At 51.1% G+C, this 20,341-nt stretch overlaps 1 protein-coding gene across 2 annotated transcripts in view; it reads left to right on the forward strand.

The window, feature by feature from the left end:
• The window catches only part of CSMD1 (CUB and Sushi multiple domains 1), a 1,951,187-nt gene extending 1,936,125 nt beyond the window's left edge, over window positions 1–15,062 (forward strand). For both annotated transcript variants that reach the window (XM_045086171.1, XM_045086170.1), the window contains 4 exons: window positions 1,866–1,978; window positions 2,739–2,826; window positions 9,220–9,352; window positions 11,875–15,062. In XM_045086171.1, coding sequence (XP_044942106.1) covers window positions 1,866–1,978; window positions 2,739–2,826; window positions 9,220–9,352; window positions 11,875–12,034 — 494 coding nt within the window. In that variant the 3' untranslated portion in view covers window positions 12,035–15,062. The remainder of the gene's footprint in view (window positions 1–1,865; window positions 1,979–2,738; window positions 2,827–9,219; window positions 9,353–11,874) is intronic.
• The last annotated feature ends 5,279 nt before the right edge of the window (window positions 15,063–20,341 follow it).

The raw sequence follows: 20,341 nt of genomic DNA on the forward strand, positions 1-20,341 counted from the left end.
AGGCGGCTGACGTTGATCACGCGCTCCTTAAGAGTCCGTTGGCTTGGCACCAGCGGCATCTCCTGGGATCCTCTGGGTAACGGGTAGGTCGGTGTTCTCCTCTCTGAAGATGACAAAACCAGTAGAGAAAAATCTCATTATTGCTCTAGATTATGCCCGGGACAGACTGAGTCAAAGGTGTGAGGTGGATACCCAGATGTGCCTGTCTCCACACTTCTTACAGTTTCCTTTTCTTCAGCTCACGTGTCTCTCAGCCTCTCAGGAGACTTTTCTTTTTCTTTTTTTTTTTTTTTTTTGGTGGGGAGGGGTCATCCCACTGTTAGTAAAACAGCAACAGTTTTGGTTCAGATGCCAGACGCCGTCCTGGGTACTTGCATACATTATCTTCCTCAGTCCTACCTCAAGCCGCTGATATGGGCATCCGTATCAGTCACGTTCTTTACTGATAACTGGGCGACGAGAAACAGAGAGAGACCCAGGAAACTCTAGTGGCCTTCCTAAGGGGACACGGTAGATGGACCATGTGAACTCAGGAAACCGAATTTCAGAAATCTGAATCTTGAGGCGACACTCTTAACCACTAAGATGCATATCACCTTTGTGTCTACATCAAATGTCTTTTAAAATTTTTTTTTTCATTTATGTCACTTCTTACCACCATGTATCCTTTTGTACACGAGGGCTGGGCTTTTCCCTGAGTTACCCACCAGGTGGCCCTGGGTCTGAGGGCCAAGAGGCCCCGGACGGCCCCTGCTCTGTCGTTCAGCACTGGACAGACGCAGGCTTGACCTTTAGAAAGAATGATGGCGTGTCGGCTTCCCCCATTCTTCCCTGAGACGAACCCAGGATCCTCCCTGAACCTTGAACCTGTCTTCTCTGCAGAGAGGACATTCGGGCGCGTTATTATCCATTTACTGCTTGCTTGTTTGTTTCCTGATTTATCTGTGCCCTTCCACGGGCGGGCAGCACTCTGGCTGCCGGTACACCCTCCCCGCCCCCTGGGCCACACCGTGACCTCTCCTCTCCGGGTGACATTCTTTTTTTTTTTTTTTTAAGATTTTATTTATTTATTTGACAGACAGAGACCACAAGCAGGCAGGCAGCAGAGAGAGGAGGAAGAAGGCTCCCTGCTGAGCAGAGAGCCCAATGCGGGGCTGGATCTCAGGACCCTGAGATCATGACCTGAGCCGAAGGCAGCGGCTTTAACCCACTGAGCCACCCAGGCTCCCCTCTGGGCGACATTCTTAAGCTCTCCCTCCAACTGCCTCACAGGTGGCTGGAGCTGTGACCTTTGAGTCCCTCCGACCCAGAATCGGCCGGTGACACAAGCACGCCCGACACACTTTGTCCGCCGCGCTATTCGTTTCAGGGTTGCCACTCATCCGCAGAAGTAGCAAGATTTATACTTATGGTCTTAATCTCTTTGTCCTCAAAATTGAGTGCAATCTGAATTTAAAATGCTAGATTAAGGGCGCCTGGGTGGCTCAGTGGGTTAAGCCTCTGCCTCTGGCTCAGGTCATGATCTCAGGGTCCTGGGATCGAGCCCCACATCGGGCTCTCTCTTCAGCGGGGAGCCTGCTTCTCCCTCTCTTTCTGCCTACTTGTGATCTCTCTCTCTCTGTCATATAAGTAAATAAAATATTTAAAAAATGCTAGATTAAAAAAATAATAATATAAATGAATATGAGTATTACCTTGATTTCTGGGTGATGGAGATGCAGAGTTTAATGAAATGGGTTGTACCCATCCAAGCTAGGAAAAGCCTTAAACAGGAAATGCTTTTGAGGGAAACAGGGGGTCTAAAGCAACAATTTAAGAATAAAAGTAACAATTTCTGTTATTATTATTATTTTATTTTTTGATAGGCATTTATAAGAAAGAAGAGGCCCACTTACTACTGAAAGCTTTTCAGATTAAAGGCCCCGCAGATATTTTTGTAAGCAAGTTTGAAAATGACAACTGGGGACTGGCTGGTTATGTAAGTACTCTCGGTGGGGACTGTCACTCAGCACGGGGGGCTGACCTTTGCTGTCCGTGCGCGTGGAAGAGGACACCAGCAGGGGATTGCCGAGGGGAGCCGGGTGGCGTCTGCTCTTTGAAAATACCTTGTTCCCTCTGCTTTGCAAACATCATGGTCCTTTTACCCCTTTGTTTTAAGAAGGAAGAAACCTTGACAAACAAATGAGCAGTTACCGCTGGGGACAGAACAAGAGCTTAGACCCACGTCCTGTGCTTAAAGGCACATTCCAGCAGGAGTCTGAGCGCAGCCACCGGGTAACCACTCTGAAAGTCTGAAAAAAAGCTCATTCCTAGATGCAGAGACTTCCCAGGACTCATTGAGATCCTTCTCCGCGAGGCAACCATGTGTGTTCTAACACATTATATGGCCTCAGTGGTGTTCACCGGCCAAGAGCTGGGTCACAAAGTGATTTTGATGTCATCTGGGTTATATTCATGTAACAGTCGAACAGTCCCCTGCACAAAGGATGGGTAACCTATGACTATGTTGTAAATTTTACTATTTCTAGTTAAAATGAGATACTGAGAATGTAGATGTGAGCTGAGGTTCACGTAGGTCTTTTCCAGTTTTAACTGCTCCAGTACCCCTGGGAGGTGGGACCGAGGGCAGAAATATCTAACTGTAGTGTCTCGCCGTGACAGGTACAGCTGCCGGGCGGTCGAGGAGCGCGCCATTAATCCTTGCTGTATGTTGTTTTCTTCATTTTCGTGCATATCAGGTTTCATCAGGACTGGAAAGAGGGGGATTTACTTTCCAAGGTGATATTCACGGAAAAGACTTTGGAAGATTCAAGCTCGAAAGACAAGGTAACTGCTCTTACGTTCTGTGTTTGAAATCGATCGTCAGTTTGGTCTTCCCACGCCGGGCCTGGAAAGTAACGGGAAGCGCACGGGCAAATCGCAGGAGGGGAGAGTGGCCTTTCGGGGGAGGGAGAAAGAAGTGCTGTGAACAGCACAACCCAGCCACGCCGGTCTGGAAACAAGAGGCCGCGCGTGCAATAAACACCCTTACCCGAGAAAGAGACAGTTAAGATGTGGGAAAACAAGGCAACGAAGAAACTCAGTTAAAGAATTAAGCCAATGACGTTGCCCTGAGGAAAGTGCCAGAGGAATCAGGAGTGGCCAACAAACGACACAACAGTCTTTAACTTCAAAAAAATCCGTATTATGGTAACAACGATTTTCCATTTTTCATTTTTAGAATATAAACTTTTTAAGCAGTTATTCTGGGGAACAGTAGAAATGGCCACTGGGCTGCTCCATTTTGGAGGGATGTTTGAGTAGATACAGGTGATTTGATGATACCTGTCACTGAGCGTGTCTGCCTTTGGATTTCAACCAGATGAACGTGAAAATCAAAAGTGCATCTCACTCTTCTATCATCAAAGAGTTGCTTAAGTACATAATTTGACACAACATGTCCCATTAAGTAGGGAGCTAAATTTAATTCCGTATTTTTCATTAAGAGGTGAGGACTGTGTATTGACGTGCAGAGATATCCATGACCTCTACAGGAGAAAAGAAGTTTACCATAGATAGACAGACGGGTCCTCCCTCTACCTTTCTCTACAACTTCATTTTTACCTTAGTTCTCGAAGAGAGCAATGCCTGAAGAGAAATCGCTAGATGAGGTTCCTGTGTCATCCAGCAGCTGGTTCTGTAATGTAAGATGGCTTGCAGTCTTCTCAGGCCTACTTCTTCCGCTGACATCCCAGTAGGGAAGTCCGTTCTGCCTTGTCACCAAGATTAAGAGACAGTGTGAGCCTTTGCTTTGTGCTGTCTGGACTTCTTCCCTCACAGAAGTCCCTGTTGTCCCTGCTGACAGGGATGAGAAAATGCCTTCTGTAGGAAGACTCGCACACGTCTCTCTGACCAGTGTAGACCGCTTTACTTGTTTGCTCCTACAGGCTTTGATACCTGAGCTGCCTTTCAGAGGCATGTGAGTGTAATATCCTGTGGCGGCTGTCATCGGTTACTCATTTTGTAAGACTTCTATCACGATATGGAGCAATCCCAAAGGAAAGGCATCCTAACCTGTACATTACTCTGTAGAAAAAAACGTGACGTGATGAGTACTACTTGTCATAGGCAACTGATGAATCACTAAACACCACATCTGAAACTAATGATGCACTCTATGTTGGCTAATTGGATTTAAAGTTACAAAAAATTAAAAAATAAAAAAATTCTTGACCAAAAAAGAATAATCGTAAAATACTCGAATTCCACCGTTCCAAAGGCAGTGCTTCTAAGTAAAGAGCTTTAAATCATAAGTCAGCCACGGTGGGGACGGCACTTTAAACTGGGTTACGTTATTTTGAGGCAATGAAATAGAATGAATGCACTGGACCAACACTAATGACGAGTAACATTCTCTCTTGCTCGGAGCCAAATCCCTGCAGTTCTCTGTCCCCTTTCTCCCTGGGCGCACGCTCTAGTAATTCGGCAGAAGGACGCCCCGGTGAGCTGTACGAGGTACCCCGTGGCTGTCTGGGTTCACTCGTCCGTGGGGGCTGGGCTCACTCTCACCGGGCCGTCACAGACACCCTTGCCCGGCACCCTTTCTTCCTAATCTCACAAAACAACGGCTTGCTTTAACAAGTAATCTCTATCCCATGTGATGAGCAGTTTGTTGTCAGGAAAAGCAGTTTGCCTCGCGGATCATTTTAATCACAAGAAAGTCTGCCCTTCAGCTAATTAGAAAAGTTGATGTTTCTGTATGCTTCACCAGCGACCATTCATCTCAGACCAGCGACCATTCATCTCAGATGTGGCTAAACGCTTTTTATGGATAAAAATAAATGTCTTCATTGTTCTCCAGTCAGTAGATAAATGGGAAGAAAGAGATTTGTAATAAGTGGACACCAACCAAGTTGGGTAGAAAGGACACTCCGAAGCAAAAACAGGTGTAAGAGACCAAACGATAGGCTGGCTTCCCCAGGTAAGCCGAATTGTCCCAACCACAACTCCAGGTGCACACTCACACACACACACACACACACACACACAGAATGGAAGAAAAGCAGTGCAAAGTATGGACTTGTATCCAGAACATATAAAGGGCTCATCTGGTTCAATAACAGACACAAATAACCTAACTAAAAAATTGGCAAAGGATTTGAGTTGGCATGTCTCCAAACACCTACGAATGATCGATAAGCACCTGAAAAGATGCTCAACATCACGAGTCCTTCGGGGAACATAAATCAAACCACAGTGAGACGCGCCCCTCCCCCAGCAGCACCAGGATGCCAATGAGCAAACAGACAAGCGTGGCCAGAGTGCGGAGAGATTAGGACCCCCGTACCTCCCGGACGGCATGCACCAGTGGTCCAGCCACCGTGGGAAACAGTCTTGGCTGCTTGTCAAAGAGTTGATCATGGAATTAGCATGTGGTGCCGCTGTTCCACTCATGTACGGCCAACAGAACACGTGTGAGAATGTGTTCACACGAAAACATGGACACCAGACACATAGCAGCATTATTCCTAGTGGGCTACACCGGGGAACCACCCAGATACCCGTCAGCTGATGAGCAGGTGAAGAGAAAACAGTGTGTCCATACAGCCCTATATACTCTTAAAGACCTTCTACTCAGTAGGAGCAACCACTCACAGAGAAAAACCCACATACTGTATGATTCCATTTATGTGAAGAAAAAGGCAGATCTCAGGAGACAGCAGCTCCAGTGGTTGCTGGGAGCTGGAGGTGGGAGGGTGAGGAATGCCCACCAAGGGACACTGGGTTTCTTTTAGGGGGAACAGCGGTGTTCTTGAATTCAACCATAGTGATCATTGTAACACCGTGTGAATAGACCCAAAATTTTGGAAGATATATATGCCTTATTATTATTATTTTTATGTATGTTTGTATTTATTATTGAGGTAGAATGGACACACAATGTTACATTAGTTTCACAGTGTTTCCACAAGCTTGTTCATTAATCGGTGCTCACCACGATAAATGTAGCCCCAAGACGACATTATCACAATATTCGTCACCATATTCTCCATGCTCTGCTTTTCTTCGCTGTGACTTACTTGTTTTATGACCGGAGGTCAGTCCCTCTTCATCTCTCTGTCTGCTTCCGCCATCCCCCAGCCCCCTCCCTTCCGGCAGCTGTGGCTGTTCTCAGTTTAAGGGTCTGGTTGCTTTCCGTGTGTTTTAGGCTGCACATGGAAGTGAAATCATCTGGCGTTGGTCTTTCTCTGTCTGACTTACTTCACTCGGCATCACACCCTCTGGGTCCACCCATGCTGTCACGAATGGCAGCAACTCCTTCTTTTTTATAGCCGAGTAATATTCCACGCTCGCGTCGGTACCCACTCGTGTACACACACACACACGTCACATCCTCTTGCTGCACCCATGGATTTATGTATATCTTCGGTGAATTATCAACAGTATATGAATTTCTTTCATTAATGATGTTAATAAAAACCTGAGTGGACTAGCTTAAAACAGAGGAAGAGATGCCCATCTCCATCCCTAAGCAGAGGAAGGTCAGTGAGAAAGGAAGGACCCACGGCGTGGGACTCGGGGGAGCAGCAGTCGCGCTGAGAGTGTGAAGAGGAGGCCCGAGGGAGGAGGGGAAGGGGAGAGCAGGGAAGGGGCGTTCTATCCTTGTTCTGGTGTTTCAGTGCTAGCCTCCTAACGGAACGGTTGAAGTGAGGTCGGAGGTACGGTGTAACAACATGGCAGGTACAGATTCTTTTAGGCAATGACTCTACTTGGTAGAATCTATCCTGTATGTTTCAACTCCTACGGATGTATCGCTCTAGGGGAAAAAAAAAAAAAGATTTCATTGCAGCATTAGAAAAATATGAGAAATGGCCTAAATGTCCTTCAAAGGTTGACTGGCTGAAAAAAAATCTGGCATATCCCATTAATAAAACACTATACATCTGAAAAAATAAATCTAATTCATATGTACTGAGAAAAATTTCAAAGATATATGGTTACGTTTAAAAAGCCAAATACAAAACAATGTATCTAGTGTTCTTATTTTTTAGGGAAGAGAAACAAACATATATATTAATAGCACGTTGCTGGAAGGGCATCAAACATAGTTAACCTTAAGAGGAAGACCAGCACGCAGGGCAGAGAGTCACCCTTTATTTCCGTTGTCCTGTATGTTCTTTCTGTTTATGTCTTTTTGTGCTGTTTTAATTAATATCATGTGCATGTATTAGATTACGGAAGCAGGGGTGGATAACTGACATTAACAGCAACTCCGGACGGCACAATAACTCCAGAGTACAAGGACGCTTCGCTGTACAGTTTCAAAGACCTTCTTTTATGGCTGTGTTGTGATGCACAGTCTCTTGTGGGATATCCATGATGAGAATTCCGATACCCATGATGGTGAAAATCGATAGTCTTGTCTGCGAACAATAATAATCACTTTGGTTCATTTAAGCAGAGCACACGTTCATGAGAAGGAGGCAGAGAGATCCACGGAATGCCAGCAGCCTAGAGAATGCCGGGTGGTAGCTTTGTTCAAGTACCATTGGGGGCTCAAGTACCATAAGCCCCGTTTCCACTTGACAGGCCCTGAGTGAGCAGCTCCTGTGTCTGGAGTCCTCTTGTAGGCGCTGGGGATTCAAGCAGAAAGTGAGCCCCAGGCTCCCCAGTACACATATGGGGGCTTCTGTTCTAGAACACACAGGTCCCTGTGAACTTGGGCTGCGTGCCAGGCAGGGAGGTGTCCTGACACTTAAATATCACAGGGAATTAGTAGACTTGCTGCCACCTGAGGGTGAACCTCAGCTCCCTGTGCAGGACGGCCTCACCCTGGTCCTGAGCCTCTGCCTGCTGCTGCTGGACCCGTCACCGCGGCACTTGGTGGTGTGCTCCAGCCTGTCCAGCACCACAGCCATGGGCTGGCTTCCCGGCCACCTCGGGTGCTCCGCCACCCTGACTAGGGCCCAGGCTACATCCAATGGGATATGAGATTTAGAGAGAAGCAGTATCTGGTGGAAGAGGCTCCCCTTCATGGTGGGTGGTGGGCGCATCCGAGAGTGAAACATCACGTCTCATTCACAGCCGCTGAGAAGGCAGGAGCTCAGAGAAATACAGTTAAGATACACAGACCCAACATCAGTGATAAAGTATATTAGAAATGCAGCAGAAAGTACCAGACCCCAAGACGGCAGGAAGTAGCAGGTCCCCACGTCTGCTGAGGGAATGACATCATACTGTTGTCATGTTTCAAGGTGAAAATGAGAATGTTTATGTAAAAACCTACTTAGATGTGTGTAATATTTGATGGTTTATTTACAATTATGGTTTGTGGGTAAAAAAAAGAAAAGAATGAAAACTTCTCTTTTACTGAACAGTCCGTAAATTCCCGACGGATGCTTCCAAGCCGCGCTCCGCTTGCTTGGAGCGATCCTGCCGCAATCGGAGGCCCCGGTCAGGATCCCCGACACACGCGCACTGAGTGAGCCGCGCGATTAAGCCACACACATTTCAAAATTGAGCTTATGAGTGAGCTCTTTAGAACAAACCTTTTTATTTGGCAATAGTTGCTTAATCAGTGTTTTCTAACTTGAATTTTCGAAGTTCGCATGCGTCTCCGGGTCGCGCACGCATCTGCTGCCGTGTAGACACGGATTATAGATGCACGACCAGGTCCTCTCCGGGACGGCCGCGGTGCTGACCTCTGCCTTCCGTTCTAAGGAACAGAAGTCATGTTTATCACGGTCGTGTCCTCGGGGGAGCCTGCCCGGGGACACTGAGCTGTGGTCTTGTCGCCCAGCTCCAGTAGAGGCGGCCGCACCGCCGTCCGCGCGTGCGGAGACGAGATGCCGCGGGCAGAGACCCGGGGTGTGGACGTGATCTCCGCGGCTTCTGTCGGGCGGACTCGGTCCGGGACGGGAGAGAAGGGCCGGCGCTTGCCCGTCTGCCTGTGCTCGGCGCCGCGGGGGCTGCGCGCACCTGCTGGTCCAGGTCCCGGTGTGCGCCCCCCTTCGCCCCCTCCCAGTCCCCCTGTCCAAGTCCTCTACAGCACCCTGACGTCGCTAAGGGGTAGTGTCCTGTCCCCTGACCGTTAGCCCGATGGGACCGGCCTGCGGAGAGGGCGCCGGCTTGGGGAGTCGCGACTCCTGCCGCCGAGCCGGACCCACTCGCGAAGCCCCCGCGTGCTGCGTGTCACTGTGCGTGCGGTGCCTGCAACCGCCGCCTCCTCTTGTCTTCCAGATCCCCTGAGCTCGGATCAGGACGCCCCGAACCAGCACCAGGGCACGAGCAGCGGGTCTGTGGCCGCCGCCATCCTTGTCCCGTTCTTCGCTCTCATCTTGTCGGGGTTTGCGTTTTACCTCTACAAACACAGGTACCGCGGCGGGACCCCTGCGCGTGGTGTGGGGCGGGGGCATGGCTCGCTGTCCCTGCGCGTCTGCAGACCCCGCACCCCGCACGCCGCACCCCCTGCACCCGCACCCCGCACCCCCTGCACCCGCACCCGCACCCCGCACCCGCACTCCCGCTGACCTTAAGGAGGCTTGCGCGACACGGTGTCCCCGGCTTTGCTGGCCGCACATTTCCAGCGGCCTTTCCTTGGAGTTAATGTGGATGCCCCCACCCCCGCCACCAAAAACAACAACAAGAAAAGCAAAAATAAATTGTGGAGGAATTATGAGTTCTTACACATTTTGTCATTATCTGGATAATATATGTCCTGGAAGAATATGACATATGCCAAAGTGTTCCAAAATACTACCTAGAATAGTGGCATTCCCTACCTATGATTTAAAAAAAAAAAAAAAAGTCCTCTAGGATTCCCTAAAATACGATTAAGGTATGTTAAAAGTGTTCAACGTTCATTTATATAATGCAGATATTTCTGTTTTTCTATTGAATTCCAGTTTAAAAGAAGAAAAACTGATATAAGAATTTTTTTAAATGAATCAGAGAATGGTTTTGAATATGTACTTTCTTATGCTTTTTAAAAATATATAAAGTAGTAAGAATGTTACTTCAAAATCATATTGCATAGCGTCTTCACGTTCTTGTGGTTAGTAATGTACTTACTTAAAATAAATGATGAAAGGAATCTCTGATGGTTCTTGATAAAATTATACTTTGGCCCCATCACATCTCTGAGCGTTTCGGGAGATAACCCTACACAGGTGTATGTACACCTGCGTAAACCGATCAGCTCTCCTGATTCTATCTTAATTTGAAGACAGCAGAGTATTGGGGAATAGTCAATATTTATCACACCGAGGTCTTTCAACCTCAGATGCTTCCCCACGGCGTTGAGAACACGGAGCCTCTGCGAGGGAGGTACCACTTACTTGTTTTGTGACTTTGATCCCTTCTTTGCGTTTCCACGCCTGTGGGCCGGCGGACGTTTCATCTCTGCCTACCTCGCTCCTGACGTGGCTCCTCGCCCAGGAGGCTGTGCTGTGTCTAGAAGCGACAGAAGGCTGTCTGACCTCATGGCTCTCGAGAGCCACTCAGCCCCGTGACTGCTGAGTCTGGAGGCTCCTGTAGTCCTCTGGTTTGGTGCCCTATGAAGAATTGGGGGATTTCTGCAGAAGCCAGCCCTGCCTCATCACCTGGGCGTGCCAGGAATTCGTTTTCTTTTGAGTTGCTGCCAGATATCCAGGGAACACACCAAGCTATGAGCTTTCCCTACACAGGCTCCTTACCCTCTACGGGTGTCAAGTTTCCCTCACCAGTTGGCTCTGCATTTCGCAAGTGAAGAGCTTGTTCCCACTCATTTCTGAGGCTCTCTCATTACTGTCTGCTTGGACTTTCTCCTCAGTCAAGGCCAAGCTCCTGACTCAGACTCCCACATACCTGCTCTGTACACATCTCCTTCTCCACGGTCCTGGGGTCCCCTCCAATTCTGTGGGGCTTCCCTGCAGTGCCAGGGGGTGACTCCTGACCTGGAAGGTGGCATGGGGTTTTAGCCAGTTTTCAACTGCACTAACGCTTGGCTGAAATTGTTGATTAACTTTTAATGCTGGAGCATTTTCAAGTTCAATGTCAAAGACCTTCCCAATTCTTGGGGCAGTTGCAAACTGCTTTTCTGGGGACAGAAGCCTAATTCTCTGAAACTGATACAGTTTGAATTCTCTTTGTCTCAGTGAGCATAATGTCCATTAAGAAAATCTGCTAGTAAGTCCCTGAAACAGAAGCATCATCGAATCCAGTACGCAGGGATGTTTCTGCTGGTGTGGGCATTTACATGAAAGTTCCGTTTTTCATACCTGGCGTAGTCTTCTTACATAATTTCTCCTGGAAAAGGTTGAGAGGGAAGCAGACTAGATAGATAGCTTTATTTATATCTTTTACTTTAAAGATCCTCCCATCTCTAATCTTAGGTCACACACAGGCGTTTCTTTTAATTAGAAAACGTAACCAATAGTTTGAAAAAGAGTCCGATGCCGTTTCTGTGTCATGCCACAAAAGAGCTAGCGTTCGGTGAACGTTACATGCGGTGAACCGAAGTCTGCTTCTCTTTTCCTTAATCTGAACCGTCCTGAAGGGTCGATGTCTTGACGGGCAGTCTTGCTTTTTTCTTGGAGTGACTTCCCCAAGGTCATGGAACTTAAAAGTGACAAATATCTAGTCCAACATCCACCCGACTCTGGCTCTGAGAGTATTACCAGGAATCCGATAATTTTGAAAGAGCTTCAGTGTTTTAAACCTCCTGCAACACCCCAACCACTGACTCTAAAAAAGAAAGTGGCCTAAACATGTTTAGAGGGGCCCCTTCCCCGTCACTGTGTGCCCTCGTGTGTGTACCCCGCTGAGTCGCGAGTGAGGTGGTGCCCTGAGACCCCGGAGCTGTGCCTGTGTCCCTATAATCTGGGTGCTAACCGTGTGTTCCGTCTTTCCCCTTAGAACGAGACCAAAAGTTCAATACAATGGCTACGCGGGACACGAGAACAGCAATGGACAAGCTTCCTTTGAAAACCCCATGTATGATACAAACTTAAAACCCACAGAAGCCAAGGCTGTGCGGTTTGACACGACTCTGAACACAGTGTGTACGGTGGTATAGCCCTCAGTGCCCCGTTAGGACCGACTCATAGCCATACCTCTGACGGACGGGCAGCAAGTCCTCTGGTGCCATACGCCACCTCCCCCTCCTCCTCTCGGCTTCGCCGCGCTGACCGCGCCATCGTGTGCCGGCGTCCGGCGGCGGGAACCTCCGGTCCTGCGCCAGAGTCTTCTGCGGATTCCCGGCCGGCTCGCCGCGTCTGCCTGGGGTCCCGGCGCGCTCCGGGCAGCCCGCCGCGTGCGCCCGCAGCTGGTGGCCGACGCCTGGGACCCGCGTTTCTGTGTGGCTGGGAGGCCTTTCCGTGCCATCTTCCGGGCACGCGGATACGGCCTTCGGGTGCGGTGGCAAAGTGGCAGCACCACAATATACCACAATACGTTGTTCTGGTCTTTTGTTTTAGTTTTAGTTTTCTTTCTTTTTTTTTAAACCCCCATGAATATCAATACTCTGGAAAAAAAAAAAATAAGCTCTCTTGAAGAAGGCACCTCTCTGGCAGACGCACACACCCGCAACGCTTCACTGTCCTTCCCGAGACCCGACACGCTTTGAGGACTCACAGCTCCCTTCGGTGTCCATTCCCAGGCCCATTGGCAAACTCCCCAGTCAGCTGTTCTAGTGCAGGAGTTTTGATGCACAATTTTTTGCACTAGTGTGTTATGAATGACTAAGATTCAGAAAAAAAATAAACTATTTGCACAGGGTTTATACACACTATCCACTGTATATAAGCATCTTCCCGTGCGGTCCAGCTGGACATGCACCACCCGGCCGGGAGAGAGGACGTATCCCCGCCCGGCGCAGGTTTTACAGGGAAATGTGGTCTTGGAGAAATGTATTCTGTTCTGCCGCCTTTAGCTACGTTATGTGCGTTGAATTCATTGGAGAAGCCGAAGGAGGGGAGGAAAGAGGGGCCTTTTATGTTTCCTTCCCACACACGTTCCGCCTTCGGCCCTGGCCGGCAGCAGCGGGCCGCGGCCCGGGACGGCAGGGCGGCCGCGTCTCCGCCACGACGCACGTCCGCAGCACCTGCCTCTGGAAGCTCTTGAGCTCGTGGGCTGCAGCGTCGCCCTGCCCGGGCTCCGCGGTGAACGACGGCGCGGGTCGTGGTCAGCGCGGCCCGCCAGGCCCGCCCTCCCGCGTGGTGGCCCGCACACCCCTCCGTCCTGGTGGCCCGCGTCGCGCCGCGCTCGGTCTCCCGCGTCACGCGAACGCCGGACGCCGAGGCCACCCGGGGACCGTTCGGGTCTCGAGTGTGCCCGACGCGCGTCGCGAGGCTCGGGGTGGGTCGGGCCGGGGCGACCCACGGGGCGGGTGAGAGCCACGAGGAAGCAGAAGGCGCGGCGCCGGGCATACGGCTGTACCCGGATCCACGTGGAGATCGTGTTTATTTTTATTTAAAATGGTTTGATAAAAGCGTTTGGAGAAGATGTTGCTGATTTTATGATTCGGGTGTCCCCCCCTGCTGCGCGCGGAAACGTCTCCCTCCGGCCCTGCTGCATCCACGGGGGTCCCATTCGCGGGGTCCTGGTGGACGCGCTCCCCGGCTTTGGGACGGATGGAGCCGTGGCTCTGCGGAACACTTAATGCGGGACTTCACAGGTGACAGATGGGGGGGACAAAAACCTGCGCGGAGAGTAGCGCGTTCCTTCCCGTCGGGTGCTTTGACACGCGTGGTTTTGTGGCCTTGTCTCGATGCCCGCCGCTCTCTTCCTCGTGAAGGGGCGCGTGCGTGACGAGCGCATCGCTGACCTCTCCTAGGGACTTCTCTGCCTTCTGAACCCAAATTCTGAACCCCGTAGGCCCATGCGGATTCTCCGCCGCGTGTTCTCTGGCCAGCCTGGTGACGTGACTGGAGATCTGCCTTGCAGACGCGGTTCCGCTCCTGAGAGCAGAGGAGGTCAGCCAAGGCCAGGCTCCCGACGCGCACACTGAGCCAGCGCCAAGTCCAGGGGAGCTCGAGGCCCGTGGTGTGCAGGGAGCACAGGGTTCCCATGTGTATTAGTGTATATATATACATACGTACCTATCTATGAATATACTGTACATATCGGAGTTGGAGTCATTCAAACTAGGTGCAAAACGCTGACTTCCGAGTCTGAATTAATGTCTCCCCTGCCCCGTCCCGGACCCGCTTGCCGGGCCCTGCCGCCACCGACTGCTGAACCGACAGGACAGACGCACACACAGACACCAGGCCTCCGGTGCGATGCCCCGCTCCTCGGTGTGCGGAGCCAGCCGTCCCCAGGTCGCTCCACAGCCACAGCAGACACCCCTCGGGATTCTCCCGCGAGAATCCGCCCACTTCCTCCTCGGGTGTGTGCGGTGTGGACGCAGGCGCCCCGCCGGGTCGGAGGGTCTCCCGCAGGCCGTCGGCACGCGGGCCGCCCGCGCGGGGGCTGCGGGACCCCTTCTGGAAGCCGCCGGAGCCCGTGCGCGGGCGGGACCCCAGCCAGCACAGGTCACGTGCTTCAGAGCTGTTGGAAACTGCTGCTTGTTTCGCACATCTTTTGCCTTTCTTCAGGCTAGCTGCAATAATTTTTTTCTTCTGTAAGATATTTTGTAAACAACAACAACAAAAAGCGATTCTCAAACAGGGGGAACGAACGCCGGTGTCCCGGTCAGGAAACCCGCCGCATCTCCGCCGCCCCGTGTCACATCTCGCCACATGCTGCTGACATGAAGTAGGTGCAAACGACCTTTTTGTACAGAGATATATTTTTTATGAAGAATTTGTAAAATTATTAAATATGCTGTAATTTTTTGATTAATGTAGGTAAATTGTTAAAAAAAATAAATGTTTTTACGATACAAAACTGTAATTTTCCCAATAATGTACCGTGTACCATCTCTAGCAGATTCTCAGTCCCAATCCTATTACACATGTATTAATATTCAAGTGGCCTGTTAAAATCAACAGTATCATTTTTTGTCAAAAAAATTATAAAGAGAGTGTAATATAGCCTGTGCAATGACACCTATCTTTAAAGCAAATCAGAGTTCTAATTAAATATTTAATTTTAGATTTCTATTTCTTGGAGTGATTTATTTCAGCCTCGTATGTGCCTGTGGGTCTGTGGCAGGGCAGGCTAAGGACGGAGGCGTCCGTGAGGCGCTTCCTCTGACCTGGCAGCCGGGCTCAGCACCTTCGCGGACGTGAGCATCGCAGAGACGACGGATAGACCGCGCCCTTGCGAGGAGTCCCGGCCGGGGAATGGTCGTGGGGAAGCCGACTTATTTCTTCAAGCTTTCACTCTTCTCCAGACCAAAACCAAGCTGCATATTAATAATTTGTAAAGCTTTTTTCTTAGATTTTTTTTTTTTGATGTTTCCAAGCCAGTGCTTGAACGTAGCCTTTACTGAGGGAGCCCCCCCGTTCAAACAGAGATTCCCAAGTGGTCGGCTCCTGCTCAGCGTGGTCCCCACAAGGAAGGCTGGTGACCCACATCTCGGGGAAATTTTAATTCCTTTAAGGACAGTTTTTGTAAGCCAGGAGGATTTCTTTTGTCTGTTTGTTTGTTTGTTTTTACTTTTTATTTTGTTATATTATTTCTTGATTTTTTATTATGTTCAGTTAGTCAAAACACAGTACATGGTAAGTTTTGGTTGTAGTGTTCAACCATTCATTATTGTAGGTGACACCCAGTGCTCCTCCTGACACCTGCTCTATGACTAGCGCCCATGAAACGGAACCAATTACTAGAAATTATTACCAGCAACTAGATGTCAACAAATTCAGTAATTTGGAAGAAATAGACACTTTTTTTTTAGATTTTTAAAATTTACTTATTTGAGAGATTGAGAAACAGGGAGCACGAGCAGGGGGAGGGGCAGAGGGAGAGAGAGAAGCAGACGCCCCCCTAGGCAGGGAGCCTGATGTAGGGCTTGAGTCCAGGACCCTGGGATCATGACCTGAGCTGAAGGCAGAGGCTTCACCCACTGAGCCCCCCAGGTGCCCCAGTATTTTTCTAATTTGAAAAAAATAAAATTGGGACTTCTTTCTGCAAATGTTTATAGTGCTGAAAAATGACATATAAGAACATTCTGCACATATTTAACGAAGCATTTCAAATGTCACACTTGAAGAAGGCTCAAAAAAATCCTTTCAAACAGCCTTTAAAATTCAGAGCCAGCTGTCCTCTGCTCGTCTTGGAGCTGAGAGAAAACAGAGCACTTTACAAGTCCTATGTGGTCCATCAAGCTGAAATGTCCTGCAGTTAAACAGGATGATATACTAATTTTCCTGAGAGTCAAGTTATTACAAAATGAAAAACAACCAATAATAAAAAAATAAAAAAAAAAAAATCACCCCACAGGGGCTTCCGAGAAATGGAAGTTTTCTATCCCGCGTAGATCGGCCTCTACGGACCCACGGACGCTTCTCCTGCCTTGGATCGAGCACCTGCTACGAAGCCGCGACCTTTCGGTGTGACCCCCGTCCGTTCCCATCATCCTTCAGCCTGGCCCAGTAGGTGTGACAGTTTTCCCCTGACAGAGCCAGAGGCCGATTGCTTGACCCCAGGAGCCCCCAGTGGGCGGCCGGGGCGCGTCCTCGCCTCTCGCTCCCCCCTCCTCATCGGCTGGAAATACAGCGTTACTAACGCCGGCAGCATGTTCTTATTCCGAATGAACGAATGCGCTCTTTCTGGCTGCACATCGTTCTGGTTTGGCTTCACGCAGCTGAACAGGACCCCGAGCGCGGGATTCCGGGGGCAGGAGCAGGGCCCGGGATCAGGTCGCTGTCCCCCGGGTGCCCCGACCTAAGGCGTCCTCCGGAGGTCGCACGCGCTAAGCTGGGAGCGGGAGCCTCGCAGCGTCCCGCGGGCCCGTGTCTAACGCTGAAACCGTGCGGGAGCCTCTTCTCGCTGACCTCCACCCGCGCCTCCTGAAAGGTGACCGGCAGGACTGCTGCTTCCCAAACTGTCCCCGTGTCCGGGCTCGCGGCAGGCGGCGGACGGCCCTGCGGGGGCGCGGCCCGAGCCCGGCCCGAGCGGCCTCCGCTCCCGAGCCCGGCCTGCGCGCTTCTTTCCCGGGAAGACGCCCCCCGGCTCCCAAGGTGGTCCCCGCGGCCCCGCCAGGACGGCCCGGCTCCCGCTTCCCCGCGCTGGACGCGCGTTCGCGCGCCGTTGGGTTACCGGGCCGACAAGCAGCGGCGGGATGCCGGAGAACGGTGCCCTCTGGCCTCTGCACGCCTTTGCGGGGGGCCGGGCTGTCGCCCCTTCCCGGCGGGGCGCGGCTGGCTGGCCTCGGAGCTCCGCGCGACCGTCGGTTTTGGTGGCACGTGTCCCTCGGAGCCCGACGACTCTTCTCCGGGGAACTGAGCCTGAGAAGCGGGACGCAGGTGAGAGACGCGCCCGCCGGGGCCGACGCCGACCCCAGCCCAGGCCGCCCCGGGCTGAGCCCAGCCGCGCACCTGCCTCACTCCTCCCGCGGCCCCAGCTCCGGGCTGTTCCCCGTCCGCCCTCTCTCAGGACCCCTTTGTTCGTCAGGTTTCCGGCCTCGGGGCACGTTCCTGCACCCAGGGGAGCCGGCGGTGGAGACACCCCGACGGGTTTAGAGCAGGTCCCCGTGATGCGCCCCGACGCCCGCGCTCTGCGCCGGGGCCGGACCCCAAATCCCGCGGGGCGCTCCCAGGACACCACCGCCGAGCCCCGGTCTCGGACCATACAGGACACCGAAGCGCCAACCACAAAGTGACACAAAACTGCTCGGTGGGCCGGGAGAGCGTGCAAGAGCTTCCTGTGCCGGCTTTAATGCGCATGCGGTCAGGTGGACGGCTGTGTCGCTGGGCCGTGGCGGTCCGACGGTCGCGGCAGGGCAGGGAGGCTGACGCAGCCCGGCGCAGCTTTGGTTCAGGAGTTTTGGGGCAGCAAGCGTGGCTGTGCTGTCCTGCTTTAGAAGACAATGTTTGCTGTTGTTTATTTTGTCTTTTGATGTTATCCTTTTGTGGATATTAAAGCAGATTTCAGGTTGTTACAAGATTACTGAGAGAGGAGCCTGGGTGGCTCAGTGGGTGAAGCCCCTGCCTTCAGCTCAGGTCATGATCCTGGGATCCTGGGGTCAAGCCCCGCATCCGGCTCTCGGCTCAGCGGGGAAGCTGGCTTCTCCCTCTGACCCTCCGCCATCTCATGGTCTCTCTCTCTCTCTCTATGTGTCAAATAAATCAATAAAATCCTTAATAAAACAAGATTACTTCTAGGAAAGGTGCTGGATGACAAGTGAGCTTAATTTTTCAGGCCACTTGGACTCCTTAATTGATAGGATTATACACAATTAAAGTCCTTAAGGGGGCGAGTGAGGAGAGGAAACATACCAAGAGAGTGAAGATGATGCTCTTTTCTCCCCTGTGCATGCTCAACCCTCTCACAACACAAGGGGGTCGTCCTACAGCCTTGGGGTCGGGGCCAGGCCTGCACGCCCACACGTATCATACACTCGCCAGGTCAGGGGTGCACGGACAGCCACGACCCGGGGCGAGTCTCCGCTGTGGTCACCATCCTGACAGGCTCAGCGCTTACTTCTGGCTGGGTCCTCACCGCTACAGCCCCAGGGTGACACGTGGTGCCCTCAGGGGGTCTAGTCCGCTGGGGGCACATGCCCAGGAGGGACGCACATAGCGGAGGTGCAGGTACTCACATCCCAAGCACATGCCTTGGAACCGAAGAAAACCAACCAGCAAACGATATGAACAATGTAACCCGTTTACCAAGATGATTAAATTCAGGCAAACGGATACTATATGTTGTAAATGGATACATATGCACATAGTAATGTGTTAGAAGGGCCTGGGATAGGCTAACGACCTATTCAGATTAGGGATTCCTTCTAGGGAGGGAGAGAGGTCTGGAATTGAGGGGGTACGCAGAGCTGTCTGCTGTGGAAATTTGAGCAAGGTTTTTACTAGTGCCGTGGAAGATGGGAGAAATCCTAGTTTCTCCCTTGTCTGGGTGTAGAGGATGGGGAATGTGGGAGGGTTGTGAGATGCGTGACATGCGGCCGAGGACACAGCAGTGCCCATTTATCTGCCTCTTATCTCTCTGACCCATCACGCAGCTTCCTATCAATCACCCAGCGATCCATGAATGAGCCCTCACTTATCTACCGCTGTTTAAGTAATCTGTGTACGTACTTGTTTAAGAAATGTGAGTCAGGTAGAAAAGAAAATGTTAATATTGACAAAGTTGTACAAGTAACTTCATGTTGTTTTTATCACACAGTATGCCTGAGTTGGTTTTGGAAAGCTTTACAGTCTAAATTTTACTTATTTATTTTTAAAGATTCTATTTATTTATTTGACGGAGAGAGACAGAGCGAGAGAGCAAAAGCAGGGGAGCAGCAGGCAGAGGGAGAGGGAGAAACAGGCTTCCTGCTGAGCCGGGACCCCTGATGCGCGATTCGGACCCAGGACCCTGAGATCATGACCTGAACCGAAGGCAGACGCTGAACCGTCTGAGCCCCCAGGCACCCTACACTCTAAATCTTGAAATAACAGGCAGGACAGTTCAGCCTGTGGAGGTCAAATGTGGCTCTCCGCCACCCATCCCTGAGACTGGGGGGCCCTGTAACCGCGCCTTCTGGCCAGTTTCCCAAAGTTTTACATCAGGAACACTGATCTCCGGCTTCATTTGCAAAGCCTGTGAACTTCTGTAAATAATGTTAGTCAGTGGATACTTGGGGAAAACACGGGAAATACTCCTGCTTTAGAGTGAGTTGGAGAGAAGCATTCTTTCTTCTCCTGCATGGAAGTCATGCCTGTTTCTCCCCGGGGCAGGTGCATTATTCCGGAATACTTTTCAGACTCCCCACTGTTACACAGAGCAGGGAACCAACACACTCCGTGATTACTGCAAGGTGCTCTGAGCAACAGTGTGTCATTGTGCCCGTTACTCTTTTTTCTTTTCTTTTTTTTAATATTTTATTTATTTATTTGACAGAGTGAGAGAGCACAAGCTGGGGGAACAGCAGGAAAAGGGAGAAGCAGACCCTTCGCTGAGCAGGGAGCCTGGTGGGGTACTCGATCCCAGGACCCTGGGATCACAACCAGAGGGGAAGGCAGATGCTTAACTGACTGAACCACTCAGGCGCCCCCGCGCCCATTAGTCTTTAAAAAAAAAAAAAAATGCTGCAGATTTTTCTTCTATGACCAGAGGCAATCACGGAGCCGTCATCCGGGAGTCGGTGGCGGATATCTGACTGCAAACTCACTCCTTCAAGCACAGGCTGGGAGGCAGGGGCTGCGGCAGGAGTGTTCAGAGGCAAACCCCCGCGCCAGGCAGCTGCAGTCCACACAAGGCAGGCAGCGTCCCGGTA

This window comes from Mustela putorius, unplaced genomic scaffold, assembly GCF_011764305.1.
Source record: "Mustela putorius furo isolate JIRA1106 unplaced genomic scaffold, ASM1176430v1.1 tig00000905_pilon_pilon_pilon, whole genome shotgun sequence".
NCBI lineage: Eukaryota > Metazoa > Chordata > Mammalia > Carnivora > Mustelidae > Mustela > Mustela putorius.